Source organism: Schistocerca gregaria, chromosome 1 (assembly GCF_023897955.1).
Source record: "Schistocerca gregaria isolate iqSchGreg1 chromosome 1, iqSchGreg1.2, whole genome shotgun sequence".
In the NCBI taxonomy this organism is placed as follows: Eukaryota; Metazoa; Arthropoda; class Insecta; order Orthoptera; family Acrididae; genus Schistocerca; species Schistocerca gregaria.
Window position 1 is genome coordinate 958,308,035 of NC_064920.1, and position 15,358 is coordinate 958,323,392.

At 42.8% G+C, this 15,358-nt stretch overlaps 1 protein-coding gene across 4 annotated transcripts in view; it reads left to right on the forward strand.

Moving 5' to 3' along the window:
- The window catches only part of LOC126276318 (lachesin), a 1,594,347-nt gene that overhangs the window by 674,763 nt on the left and 904,226 nt on the right, over positions 1-15,358 (forward strand). For all 4 annotated transcript variants that reach the window (XM_049977266.1, XM_049977267.1, XM_049977269.1 and 1 more), the window contains exon 3: positions 6,245-6,307. In XM_049977266.1, the coding sequence (XP_049833223.1) occupies positions 6,245-6,307 (63 nt within the window). The remainder of the gene's footprint in view (positions 1-6,244; positions 6,308-15,358) is intronic.

Sequence of the window (15,358 nt, forward strand, 5' to 3'; positions counted from 1 at the left end):
ACGAACAGTTAATTAACTTGAGCCTCTCCGACCACGGCCGGGTTTGAAAAATTGGCTGCGCGCGCCGAGCAGCGCCCAGACGCCCCGGGAGAGGCGAGAGGACAGCCAGTGGGGGCGGCAGCGGGGGCGGCTGCAGCAGCCGAGTCGGCGGAACAACGCGCGCCCCTCGCCGACTGACAGCGCAATGGACGGCGTGCGAGTGGGGAGTGAACCGGCTCGTACCTCGCGCTTTGCTCCGCGTCGTCTAAATAGCTAAAGAACAACAACACGAAATACTGAATGTACTAAATTCTGCTCTCTTTTGCAATTTGTCAGTTAGCAAATACGAACAGTATCCTGGATTAAATGGGCAGCTTACGCAAAAATTGCCTTCAGTGACATAAATTATCACGATACTTTGTAAAAGGAATATCATCTCTTTTAATAATCCTTAGGAACCAAAAAGTGACGCATCACGAAAAAATTATCCGAGCAGGTCGTAAATCGGTATACAGACAAGCAAATGATTACAACTTTAAAAAAATTGATGATTTATTCAAGACAAACAGGTTAACAAATCGAGCAAAGTCAATAACGCGTTGGTCCACCTCTTGCACTTACGCATGCCATTGATTTATGTAGCTCTTGGGTGTCCTCCTGGGGGATATCGTCCCAAATTCAAACAAAATGGCACGTTAGATTCTCAAAATCCCGAACTGGTTGAAGGGCCCTGCCATAATCCCCCAACGGCCTCAATTGGAGAACACCTGGCGACAGAGGCGGCTTAGGGTTTGGCAAGCACGAAGGCAGCAGTAGAAACTCTCACCGTGTGCTGGCGGGCATTATCTAGCTGAAATGTAAGCACATGAAAGGCAACAAGAGACTGGGTTTTTTTAAAAAAAAGGTTCAAATGGCTCTGAGCACTATGGGACTTAACATCTGAGGTCATCAGTGCCCTAGAACTTAGAACTACTTAAACCTAACTAAGGTAAGGACATCACACACATGCCCGAGGCAGGATTCGAACCTGCGACCGTAGCGGTCGCGCGGTACCAGACTGAAACCCCTAGAACCGCTCGGCCACCTCGGCCGTCCAAGATTGGGCCCATAATATCGTTGTTCTATTAGGATGCCGCGGATGACAACCAAAGGGGTATTCCTATGAAAGGAAATGACACCACAGACCATCACTCCTTAGTGTGGAGTGGTATCGCGGACGACAGATGGTGTGGTATCCAACTTTCGACAAGAATCTCTCGAGGCACGTCTTCGCTGGTTATCGGGGGCACTTCAAAGCGGGACTCATCACTGAAGGCTCAGGGCCGAAGGTATTAAATAAATAAATAGATAGCCTTATACACCAACATGATAGAACACGGCATGCTATCGCTCAGGAGGATATCCAACAACTCTATCAATAAATGTGAAGCCGGATAACTGGTTGCATTAGGACCAGAGATGGACTAATGCGTTATTGACTATTTGTGAAGTTCTATTGAACAAATTATCCAGTTTCTCTGAAACTGCAACCATTTGTTTTTCTGTACATGTATATTATATCTACCGATATCTGTCCCATTCTGATATTTCCTTCCTTTTTGTCTTGAGAGCCTATTGTAGGTGGATCTAGTTTGAATATTTGAACATGCGTAATTTCGACAAAGAGGATACCCAATACAACTATCTCATCATAGAATAATTATCGATAAGCGTAAACTTGTTCTGCCAGAGCGATGTGGAGCAGCGGTTTTAACGGCTTCGAATTCTCGTCCGACCATTCACGTTTAGATTTTCCACCGTTTTCTTAAAACTGTTGACGCGATTTCCCGTATTGCTTCTCACATACATTCACACACTCTATGCCCCCCCCCCCCCCCCCCCGACATACGTAAATATCCTCGTTTACTTTAAATTTTAAAATCGTCCTCCAGAGCGATATCCGGTCCTAGCCGGGATACAAACGTTAGTAATTGCGTTAGTGCTTTAAGGAAAAAGGAAATGCACTCGTGTGAAAAACTTCAGGACGAAATTAGCTTTTGCGCTTGATGTGTCACTGCCAAGTAACATACCTTAATGAATTTCGTAAAGTTAGTTACATCATCAGGTGAATATAGTAAGAAACCCTTTAATAATAGTATTAAATAATAATTTTGAGTCAAAGTAACGTCAGATCATTGCCAAATGTAGCTGAATGTAATTAAAATAAAACATATCAGACACCAATATTTACAGTTACAACATAATACTGGAGTACTGTTGATATTAGACTTTCTTCAGATTCCTAGAATGCCATTCGATTCTAAAAGTCATGTTGCAACCCACGATAGACTAATGTGCATTGCCTCCTTAGTCTTCGTTCCCGTCCTCACCTTTGCGTCTTTTATACTGTTGATACTTTACGGGTCGTTTTAGTTTTACTTTCCTCGAAGACATTTAACATTTTTAATAGATCCCACATTATGAAATTTATGATTTTCATCCTCGAGAGTTTGATATTTTTGCAAATCTCAGGAACAGAAGGAAACATAAAGTTACATATATATACGGATATGGTGTCTGTTCTTTCGGACATCTCCGAAAGAACTAGCACCATTGATGACCTGCTTAGAATGACACTAGAATTATATTACTACCTCCAGCTGTTGACGGGCGTTGATATATGTCAACGGGGACAGGTGAAAATGTGTGCCCCGACCGGGACTCGAGCCCGAGATCTCCTGCTTACATGGCAGACGGTCTATTCATCTGAGCCAGGGAGGGCACATGTCCGAAAGAACAGACACCATATCCATATAAGTATTTTGTTCTGGCAATACCGGCCATGACCTACTTCTTCGGTTCGGATGCACACATATTCCCCGAACTCTTACGGGACGTGGTAAGACTGTCTTCCACGAGTAATGAGTGTGTTCTCGTGGGACACTACGAATGTAGTGTGTGGACATACAAGGTGAGAATGTGGGCCTCGCGGGAGGAGTGCGCGAGATAGTCCCTGCAGTCTACGCCTCGGTGGTTCAGATGGATAGAGCGCCTGCCATGTAAGTAGGAAATCTCGGGTTCGAGTCCCGCACACATTTTCACCAGTCCCCGTCGACAGCTGGAGGTATTAATGTAATTCTAATTACATAAAGACATGGTCGCCCGCGAAGGAACCTCTGCGTTAAAGTTTCTTTAAACAGTTGAACGTTGTAGTTTGGGCTGCAGTTAAACAGGAACGCTCGGTAGTGCCGTGGCAGCCAGTAGGCCTCAGTCGCTGGCGCCAGCTCCCGCGGCGACGCGGACGGCTGCCGGCGTAGCGCCTCTCAGGCCGACCCTCCCGCCGCCCCGTCGGCCGGGGCCAATCAATGTGCCCGCTGCCGCCTTGCGCTGAAAGATTTATTCGCTCGCTTTATGGAGGAGTAATAAGTCCCTTTAGTAGCTGCTGTTTTATTTATACTCCCCTAAATTTTCTCCAGGCTGCAGTCGTAAAAATACGGTTTCTGTTACGGGAGGATCCAACACAGGCGAGGAAATATTTAATACCTGTTTCGTATCTGTCTAAAGTGGGTACACAATGTTGTGACAGTTTATTTCGTCCTTCAGAGATGTTTTCCACTTCTCTATTCGCTTTGCCTGCTGCCACAATCGTTGTGCGGCTGCGTGTCGGATAGCTGTAAGTCGAATAAACGTAAAAGAGTGAGTTTTTGCGTGCCGTACGAAATCATATTGCGTTATCTCACGTACTGGCCAGGATTCGGTGCAATAATGTAAGAACTACTTCTGCTTTCCTCCTTTTTATCGTTCTGTTAGAAAACGCTTAGTATTAACTTTATATTCGGCGTTGCGACAGGTCTGGTAATGGGGGAAGCCCAGTCAGAGAGGTCCACCACATGAGCGTCTAGGGAAGTGATTCCAGTGGTGGTTTCCCGTTGCCTTCCACTGTGATGATGAAATCATCAACACAACACCCAGTCCCTGAGCGGAGAATATCTGCAACCTAGCCGGGAATCGAACCCGGGCCCCCTGGTGTGACAGACCGCCGCGCTGACCACTCAGCTATCGGGGTGGACTGATTATTAAAGCATGTTATTCTAATATTAATGTTTGAGTTACTTAAATGTCAATGTTCTACGACATGGTCATGCCACCAACAAATTTTTACCAACTTATCAGACAACCATTTTCGCATTCATTTTGTGGCTGACTGAATTTCTGCTAATTTCATTCCACGCCACAAGCTTGTGTAATGAAAACAGCTCCAAAATTTAAAAAGGCAGTCACTGAGCTCGCCAATTGGAAAATCAAATGAATTGATGTACAGAAAACACGATTTCGTGTAACTTTGAAGTCAGAGACACACTAATGGCAAGTGCGATTTAATAATAAAACTGATTGTAAAAGCTCATTGCTTCAGCACAGAAAATTATAATTTAAAACACTATTAGTCAGTACCTTTCCTAGTACCGTCACGATCGCATGGAACCAGAGAAACAAATAAATAGATAGTGACAAGTTAAGGAAGCTCACTATCAGCTATTGCTGTAAAGTAACAAAAACAATATACTATACTTTTGCAAACATACTATAAAATCCAAAATACTTCTTAATAATTTTAATTTACTGCATGCGACTATTTTCTGGAACCTATACATGCAGTGTTACCCCCCAGTGTAACAGTATTGAAAATAAATGGAAGACTTAAAAATGTACATACCTGAAACTCTTTTTAGCGTGGTAGCCCTACTCAGATTTCGCAACTTATCTCTTACAAAATATAGGATTGGAAGTAATTTTAAAATCTTGTGTAACGAAAAACTCAATGTATAGAGGATATTGCGGGTTGGAAATTACTGCAGTGTTGGATAGAAAAAGAAACGTATTTTCAGTGTACTAGGCCACTGCTGCGCCTTTTCATAGACCGAAATAATTCGAATAAAAGTTCAGAAGTTTTAATTAACTTATCCCAAAGGATCCGAATCATAATTTGTTGATTTTTTGAAGTATATGTAATGCTCCTACACATTATGGCCCTTCGTCGCAGACTGGACAAGTAATAAAAACTTAAATAAAACTATGATTATATGAGGCACATACGCATAAGGAGAACCTTGTTTCCTGTATGAGCTAATGTCAGACGTGTAATATCTTGAGGCAACTGAGTATTCCTCCAGTGAAGTTCATTACATGTAGTGAATCTGAGGTATTTAATAAGTGTCGTGGACGCACTGACGGGGATTGAGTGGTTTGCTAGTTATGACAACAGTATGTAAGGCTTTTACCTTCCTAGTTTTGCCGTTGTTTGACTATAGAAACCACATACTAACTTTGGAAAACTGATAAAAGGGATAAGTTCAGGTTAGTGATGAAAGCAACAAACGCTCCTCAGAACAAAATCTGAAAATACAACCAAGCTCCATCAACTTCATGTGCAAAATTGCACACTCCGGTACTGCCACCTTTCCATTTCGCGCTACAGCGGAAAAAGGGTACATACCTCTCGTTTCTGAGAGTCCACAAGTGACTTTGTCAGTGGTCGTGACGTTCAATGGGACTCCAGTGACTTCCACGAAAAACAACAGAAGTGACAATCAGCAACTTAGGCTAGTAGTTATCGTATCGGCGTTCAAATTTGTGTAAACACATACATCATAGAGGTCAATGGTCGGAGCGAGTCTATGATACTCTTTTTTATGAAATCTTACTAAGTACTAAAATGTCGAAGCCAAAATCTTTTAAACGTTAAAGTCATTGTTTCCATTTGACTATTCACTTCTTTATTTCCTAATGATATTTCCTATTTACCTACGCAAATCTACGATCAATTACTAATGAATTAGGAGGCGTTATTGAATTTTTTATCAATTAGAATCTTAATAATTTTACTATTTTACAACAAAACAGCATTATCAGTGCCTTCACAAGGCTGTACAAGCTCTAAAATAAACATTGCAGATAAAATTATAAACAGCTGATGATGAGACGCCGAAGTTAATACTTCATAAATTCACTGCTGTGGTATCCTATGTAAAGAAATGATCCCAATCTCTATATTTCATTTGCAATTTTCGTTACATTGTGGGTGTAAAACAATGGAATATTATATAGTGGCTGTTGAACAGTGGAGTAGTCCACAATAAATTGAAATTGTTCCCACATTCCTAATTCACGAAACTAAAACTTTCGTCGCAGTTTATCACAGTATGTGTTTTGACGATACTTAGACAATAAACGTGTTATATGATATTTTATAGGGAGACCGTTAGCTAATAATTGTTTCCATTTACAGGCAGACGAATAAGGAATCTGGATTCGAATGGAATTCCGAAAGCCGTGGAGGAGTTCAGCAACGGTAAGTAAAGCACATCCTTAACGTTTTCCATACTAACTTGCATGTGAAAGTCTTTCACGGATGAACGCCACACCAGAAGTTTGTTGATACCATTACAGAAAATATGTTTGTCTGTTTCTTTAAACGTGTAACTTCGATTCCATCGATCATGCAATATTAGCTTATTCTCTAATGCTCTCTGCACGGCACAATTTGTAAAGTTACCTCTAGAATAAGCTGACTCATCATATTCTGAACGTCTTCTTACATCTTCAGCCATAAAATAACCTAATGTTGAGTTACCTTCAAACCGATTAATGTCAAATTTCTGTCATTATAAATTATTAATTGCTTTTGATGCCGATGATTTCGTTCGATAGTGCTTAATAGTCGGCTGGTGTATATGCGAGGCTGATATAGTACTCGGCCTTTGGTAATAATGAAACTTTCGTCTCCCACCTGGCTAGTTACGTTGTGTTACATTGTAACAATTCTGATCCATATGGATCGTCTTTACCAGTTCCACAAAACAGATTGGACAGTTTCGTTCCATCGAGTTTTCTGTCGATGAGGTATACCGTACTAACGCTAACGCTTATTTCTAACTGTGAGATGAATGTCGATTCAGTTTATTACCAACATCTCAAGGTCTACAGAGCAGCGCTACCGCCGTGTACCATGTGATTTGCACAATGGAAGAAGGTAAACACAATGGTTTACACATCGACTAAATCCATTCCTCAAACTGTCGGCTTGGGCGAAGAAAATGACACTTATCTGCAGCAAACAAAAATAGCATTGATACCAAAATGGATTGAACATGGAATCACACAAGTAGAAACAGTAACTAGGCTTAAGGATGACGGTGAAATTGAAAAAAAGTGTATGATAACAATGATTAACTCGTGAAATGTGTCGCAAGGGCGACAATCATAATGGATACTGAAATGCACCCCACAATGAACCACGGACATTGCCGTTGGTGGGGTTGCTTGCGTGCCTCAGATATACAGACAGCTGTACAGTAGGTGCAGGGGTATTTGTTGAGAGGCCAGATAAACGTGTGGTTCCTGAAGGGGAGCTGCAGCCTTTTCAGTAGTTGCAGGGGCCACAGTCTGTATGTTCTGACTTTGTAACATCAACCAAAATGGCCTTCCTATGCTGGTACTGCGAAGGGATAAAAACGAGAGGAAACTACAGCCGTAATGTTTCCGCGAGGATAAGCAGCTCTACTGCATTGTTAAATGATGGTACCATCCTCTCGGGTAAAATATCTCGAAGCTAAAATAGTCCCACATTGGATTTCCGGATGGGAACTATTCAGGAGGATGCTGGCATCTGGAGAAACAAAACTGGTATTCTACGGATCGGAGCATTGAATGTTACATCACTCAATGTGGTACGTAAGCTGGAAAATTTAGGAAGTGAAATGGATAGGGTAAAATTGGATACGGTGGGAATTAGTGGCGTTCGGTGACTTCTAGTCAGGTAAACACAGGGTTATAAATACAAGATCAAACAGGAGTAATGTAGGAGTAGGTTTAGTAATGAATAAGAGAATAGGAATGCCGGTAAGCTACTGTGAAAAGCACAGTGAAACCATGATAGCCATGTAAGCCAACTAGCTCCGCAGATGAAGATATTGTAGAAATGTATAATCAAATAAAATAATTTACTCAAAGAGTTAAGGGAGGCGAAAATTTAATTGTGTTTGGGGACTGGAGTTCGATAGTTGGAAAAGGAAGATAAGGAAAAATAGTAGATGACTATAGTTTGGATGAAAGGAATGAAAGAGGAAACCGCCTTGTAGAATTTTGAACAGAGCAAAATTTAATCATCCCTAACACTTGGGTTAGGAACCATGAAAGAAAGTTGTATAAGTGGAAGAGATCTGTAGACACTGGAAGATTTCAGATTGGTTGTAGATGATAAGACAGTGGTTTTAGCGCCAGATTTTAAATTGCAAGACATCACCAGTGACAATATCGACTCCGATCAAAATTTGTTTGTTATGAAGCGTTGTTAAATACTAAAGAAATTGCAAAAGTGTAGCAATTTAAGGACATGTGACCGAGATAATTTGATGGAACCAAAGGTCGTTGAGAGTTTCAGAGGGAGCGTTAGGGAACAATTCACTAGAACAGGAGAAAAGAATACAGTGAAAGAAGAATGGGTAGCTTCCAAAGACGAAATTGTGAAGGCAGCTGAGTGTCAAACACATAAAACGACAAGGTCCAGTAGAAATCCTTGGGTGACCAAGAGATACGGAATTTAATTAATGAAAGGAGAAAATTTAAAAACTCATCAAATGAAGAAGAAGATGAAAGGGAATACAAACATCTAAGAAAAATGAGATTGACAGGAAGTGCAAAATAGCTAACCAGGGATGGCTAGAGGACAAATGTAAGGATTTATAAGCATATAAGCATATATCACTACAGGAAAGGGTATATGCTGCCTACAGAAAAGTTGAAGAGTTCATTGCAAAAAAGAAACGCGGGGGTATGAATATCAAGAGCTCATATGATAAACTAGTCCTAAGCAAAGAAGAGAAAGCTTAAAGGTGGAAGGAATATACAAAGGGTCTATACAAGGTAGATGAATTTGCAGGCAATATTGTAGAAATTGAAGATGTCGTACATGAAGATGGGATGAAGACATAGTACTGTTAGAAGAATTTGACAGAGCACTGAAAGATTCAAGTCGAAACAAGATCCCGGATCTGAAGACATTTCGTCAGACCTACTGATAACCTTGGAAGAACCAGCTACGACAAAACTCTTCCCTCTGGTGTGTAAGGTGTATAAGACAGACGAAATACCGTCCGACTTCAAGAACAAGACAACCATTCGTATTCCGAAGAAACCTGGTGCTGCCAGGTGTTATAAGAGTCGAGGGGCATGAGAAGGAAGCAATGATAGAAAAGAGAGTGGGACATAGTTGCAGCCTATCCCTGGTGTTATTAAAACTGTATACTGAGCAAGTACTAAAGGAAACCAAGGAAAAATGTGGAGAAGGAATTTAAGTTCAGGGAGAAGAAATAAAATCTTTGAGATTTTCCAATGACACTGCAGTTCTGTCAGAGACAGCAAAGGGCTTGGAAGAGCAGTTGAACGGAATGGGTTGTATGTTGAAAAGTGGATCAACAAAAGCAAAACAATGTTAACGGAATGTAGTTGGACTAAATCAGACGAACTGAGGAAATTAGATTAGGTAACGAGACACTAAATGTAATACATGAGTTTTGCTGTTAAGGCAATAAAATAACGGTTGATAGCCGAAGTACAAAGGATGTAGTCGGCACGGTGGCCGAGCGGTTCTAGGCGCTACAGTCTGGAACCGCGCGACCGCTTTGGTCGCAGGTTCGAATCCTGCCTCGGGCATGGATGTATGTGATGTCCTTAGGTTAGTTAGGCTTAAGTAGTTCTAAGTTCTAGGGGACTGATGACCTCAGAAGTTAAGTCCAATGGTGCTCAGAGCCACAGAGGAGGGAAATGTAGACTGGCAACGCCAAGAAAAGCGTTTTTGTAGAACAGATATTTGTTAACATCGAACATGGCTTACGTGTTAGGAATGCCTTTCTGAAAGTATCTATATGGATTGTAGCTATGTTTGGAAACGAAACATGGACGAAAAACAGTCCAGATAAGAGGTGAATATAAGCTTTTGAAATGTGGTGTACAGAATAATGATGAAGGTAAGATGGGTAGATCACGAAACTAATGAATAGGTACTGAATCCAATTGAGGAGAAAAAAAATATATGGCACAACTTGACCAGAAGCAGGGATCAGTCAAGAGGACATTTAAAGTCTTCAAGGGGTCACCATCTTGTTATTGGAGATGCGAGTGAGGATAAAAGTTGTAGAGGAAGAAATGAATACTGTAAGCGGATTCTAAGGATGTAAGTTGCAATAGTTATTCTGGGCTGCAGAGGCTTGCACAGGATAGAGTAGCAATGACAGCTGCGTCAAAACCGTCCTCGGACTGGCGACGACAACAACAGCAACAAATGAAATGCAACAACAGCAACAAATGAAATGCAGTAATCGGTGAAAGTAGTGAACAGGAAACAACGGGAAACGTCGATGTTGGGTAGTACAAGTAGATTAATAGAATTCTGTGATTGACATTTGAATTTATAAAGACTGTTTTCATGAATTCCTTTGGAAATAAGCATAACTGGAAGATGCTAGGGGTGAAAAAATATAGGAAACTAAGTTGGTGAAGTATGCAACGTCCAACATTGGGCCGTATTTCCTCCATTACTGATCTCTACTGGCTGGGTTCGGCGTAGCACTATTCAAACGCAGGATCTCAGAAGTCAATAGTGTGCAAGTGCTGACGCACACTAAACGGCTTCTCCGTGTTGCTTCCAATCCGACACTCAGGAGAATCAGGATAGTTGGCGCTATCTATTAGAGGGCGGACTGTAGAGGACACCAGGTGGCGCAACAGACTGCATCAGCGGTCAGGCCGGCATGAAAGAACTGGAGTCGATGCCCAGCACAGTGTTGGTGTAGATACTCCCTGTATGACTTGAGGATTGGTCAGGTACGACTTTGGGCGACGAGAGACAAGTCCAGGATGCAAGCGACCATCAGCCAGGTTGGAGGCGCAGATATACCAATAGGGCTAGCGCTATTGTGTCAAAAAGCCACGTATGCCTGAAATGGGTTACCTAGACATTTCTATGGTGCACCGTTCACGATGCTAACGTTGCAGTGTCAAAGGACCTGCTGCTAGAATTCAGAAACTGGCAGCCAAGTTGTCTAGCTACCGCGACTCAGTCTGCGACTGACATAACGCCGAGAGTCGTTGCCGATGCGTGATACTCGTCATCAGTCTCTGGCAGTTTAGATCTTTTTAGGTCACTGTCCTTACACCGTGTGACATGGCTGCAAATGGTGCACCAGTCCATGGAGACATGCTGGAGAGTTCCCTTTCATAACCAAATAAATGGGTCTACTTCATTGCTGGTTTGTTCATGCACAGGTCCTAACACTAATGCTCTTTGGCGCATTGTACACGGCGGTCCATATTATTGTCCTAATTTCGTACAGCCATCTGGCTTACACAACTTTCATTGCCATCATTTACAGCAATGAAGCAGAACCAGTGACTACTTGGTACCAGTTCTACACCATCTGTCGCTCCAAAGCAACCAGTGTGCTCTTTTAAGACGTGATTTTCAGACACTTCCGGAAAATAAAATTGTCATTGTTGACAAGGGAGGTGATAGGTAGAGCACCATTGTAGGAGTATATGATAACATATCATGTACAGGTTCAGACCAAATGAAACACAGTCTCACAGTAAAAGGCACCCAAATTGTAGCGTTAACATACATTGTACGTCCTCTGGAGACAACGCATGCAATTTTGAACGCAAACGATCATAAAGGTACATAATGGCACCCTGCGGAAGATTTTTCTTGTATCTTCTGCCCCGTTGTTCCAATTAGGCAATGGTTCTTGCGAGCTCTGGAGAACTTCATCACGTGCCGTACGTTCTCAATTCGTGAGAGTTTTGGTGATCTTGCTGACCAGGGCAGTTATCGTACACCGTGAAGAGTCTCAGCGGCCTGTGTATCTTGCTGAATAAACTCGCAACATTTTCGTCGAAGAAATGATAGTTCCATTGGGATGACGGTCTGTGCAATGTAGAGGGATTTGGTTACTTTACTCTGCAGAAACACCAAATATGACCGCGAGCTGTAACTGACGGCCCGCAATACCTAACCTTGGATGGGCCTGAGTGTCGTGGGCTAACGCACTGTAGAAGAAGCATCTCACCAGGTCTGCCGTACTGCGTACAGACAGAACCTACTTTCATCAGTGAAGAAAACAGAGCGTCATTGTACTTCCCAGTCAACACTTTCACGACTCGAGAATAGCAGTATTTGGTGGTGCCGTGGTCTCAGCAGTTGCCTGCAAGAGGCACACGTGATCTTAATCCTTCTCCAAGCAGACGGTTCAGCAATGGTCCCTGATGACAGCAGTTGCAACGCCTGCCCCAGATTCGTTCAAGTACGATGTTCCGTCGTCCACCGCTGCTCGCAAGGTGCGTCGATCTTGAAGTACGTCTCTACTACGCGGACGTCCAAAATCTGGTCTACAGATATGGGAATCTTCCACAGAGCGCTGTCGATACCTGTGACCAACGATACACTGTGCCCCATATTGGAGCGATATGTCCATCCAGCTTCCAACAGGCCCACAAAGCGACCCCATTCAAATGGCTGACGCTGTTTAACAGGAGTACGTACTGCAAGATATGTGCTAAAGTCTGATCAGGGTAGCTGCAGAAAATAGTCTGTATTTGCCAACCACAAGGTGGAACGAATATAATATCTTTGAGTAGGAGGATCTTTGATGGTTAAGAGTTCCAGGCGCGAACAGTAAAATACCGGGGAGTCGCAAGTAGGTGCCCTGCGGAAGCAGACGTGTGCAGACAGCTTTAAGGGAGAAGTCGCAGCTAGGTGCCCAAAGTAGCTGACGTGTGGTGACAGCGTTAAGGTAGGTCGCTGCCCCTGACCAAACTTTAGCATGTAGATGGGAGAAGATATACAGTCGTTTCAAATTGGTTTTTGTTGGATAATGTTCAGAGTTAGGATTGGTATGTCCAAGGTTTGACGCAGTAAGCATTTTGTAAAAACGTTTGAAATAGTAGGTTTTTTGTATGACTTAAAATTTTAACAATATATATATATATATATATATATATATATATATATATATATATATACACCACACCCTTGGCCAAAAGTTAATTTTCCAGTTCCATCTTAATGCCATTGCACAAACGGTATTGCTCTCTTAAACTTGATTGCTGAGTCAAATACATGTTGCATTTCTGGCAAAATTAAAGAGTGCAAGAAACAAGTTCACAGACGCAGTCAGATGCAGGTTTGCTGAATAATTAATTTAGAGCAATCTTCATCACTGATACTTTAGCAGATTAAAAGGATACAATTTTGGTTAGATACTTTCAGTACTCAGCGGTGGGCCATGGCCGTATCCTAGTACGAATATTGCAAACACCGTTCATTTCAAAAATCAGAACAGTTATTGGCTTCAGGGTAGAACCTGAGGGTGTACAGTCAGTCCTCGTGCGTCCTCTGATTGCCGTATACTGTGAGAAATGAATTACTAAACTACAAATCCTCAGTCACTGGAGCCACTGAACACAGTCCTTGAGGCTACTGCACGTTTTTCTTAGATTTTGTGCAATGAGCTTACTTAACAGTAGTAATTTGGAGTTACGCAGACAAAAGATGTTAGTGTTGAGAGGACGGGCGGTATTCACTACGCAGGCACAGTTACCGGGAGCGTCGGACGGGGAGCACAGCCCCAATCGCAGTGTCCGCGCTGGCTGCGGACCTTTGTGTGCGGCGCTTGTTAGAGCGCGGCTTATCAGCGACCGGCTTACCGGCTGCGGCTTTGCCGGCCGCTCCTCCCTAATGAATGGTTCGCAGAGCGGCCTTCCAGAGGCGCACGGGCGGGGGCCAACTCGCGGGCGCGACCGGTCGCCGCCGAGCCCGGCCGTGCCGGCGCGCGGGCCAGCTCGCTCTTTGTGGCAAATGCCCTGTTTTTTCTCCTCGCCACAAGCGCTCACACACATACACTCCGCACCGACTTGTCCTCCCTACCGACAAGTAAATTGCATCTTCCAAGTGTAGCTGTGTTTTATGGGCAACATTTTGGTTTCATCCTGCTAAATCAGAAAAAAGAGGTAGGAGAAAGGGGAAAAAAAGAAAGTGTACAAAATTATCTCCATCGGGGACGCGCTGAGTAACGAAGGGATTTGCAGCGAGCTTATTTATGCTCCAAGTATTGTGTTTCGCCACTGTCGCCCGAACAGCCAGTTCTTTAACCGTGGGTTTTATATTCTTCCCTATATATTCTACATCGGTGGCCACCGTGGCAGTAGCGTTTTACATTTTCTGTCTCTTCCCTTTCTGTTTCACTTTACATCGTGGCTTTAGCAAAGATTATTCCTTAATTCTATTAATTCTGTTTCCAATTTTATCGCGCTGCTAGCAATACTCGAAACGAGAACACTGCTCCCTACTTTAATGGAAACTACCTTTTTGCTAGCGGCTTAGCCCACGTACGCATGTGTCACATATATTTCACGTAGTTACATATTTGTACAGTATTTCATCCGAATCTGTAGCGAATTTTGCCCCGCACTTCAATATGCAGTCTGAGAAAGCTGGTAAAAAAGGGCTCTGAGCACTATGGGACTTAACTTCTGAGGTCATCAGTCCCCTAGAACGTAGAACTACTTCAACTTAAGTATCCTAAGGACATCACACACATCCGTACCAGAGGCAGGATTCGAACCTGCGACCGTAGCGGTCGCGCAGTTCCAGAATGTAGCGCCTAGAACTACTTCAACCTATCTAAACCAAGGACATCACACACATGCATGTCCGAGGCAGAATTCGAACCTGCGACCGTAGCTGTCGCGCTGTTCCAGACTGTAGCTCCTAGAACCGCTCGGCCACTCCTGCCGGCAAAGCTGGTAATGCAAGAAGTTGCTGACACGAAAGAAATACCAACGGGTCGTTTTCGAATAACCCACTGTCACCCTCACCAACACTGCTTTAGACAGTAGGGATATTCCACTTCCGCAGTGTTTTTATGCATGTCTGTATTGACTTCTTTCAATTACTGCAGAAGTTATGCTTCTATGCCAACCACTTTTCATCCCCACCCTTACAGGTGGTAGGGGATTCTTACGCCCAACTATAATTATTTCAAAATACTAGTATGTATACCAATTTTTGTTGAAATCAGGGAACTGCTTCAGGAGTTGTGTAATGTATTTCTATATTTCAAAAATATACATAGGTACATTAATGAATTGACCGGCCTCATTGTAGCTAACCTTCTTTCTCCAATGCTGTCACTGAGGAATAAGAGAATGAACGTGGAGGAGGTGTTGCTAAAGCATTTGACCAAAACGAAGGACGTGCTAGGACTAAGAAAAAATATTTCTGATTCTTTGGTTTCCTTAAATTAGTGCAACAGTGAAGTCGTCATACTCGTTGGTTCTTGTAGCTATA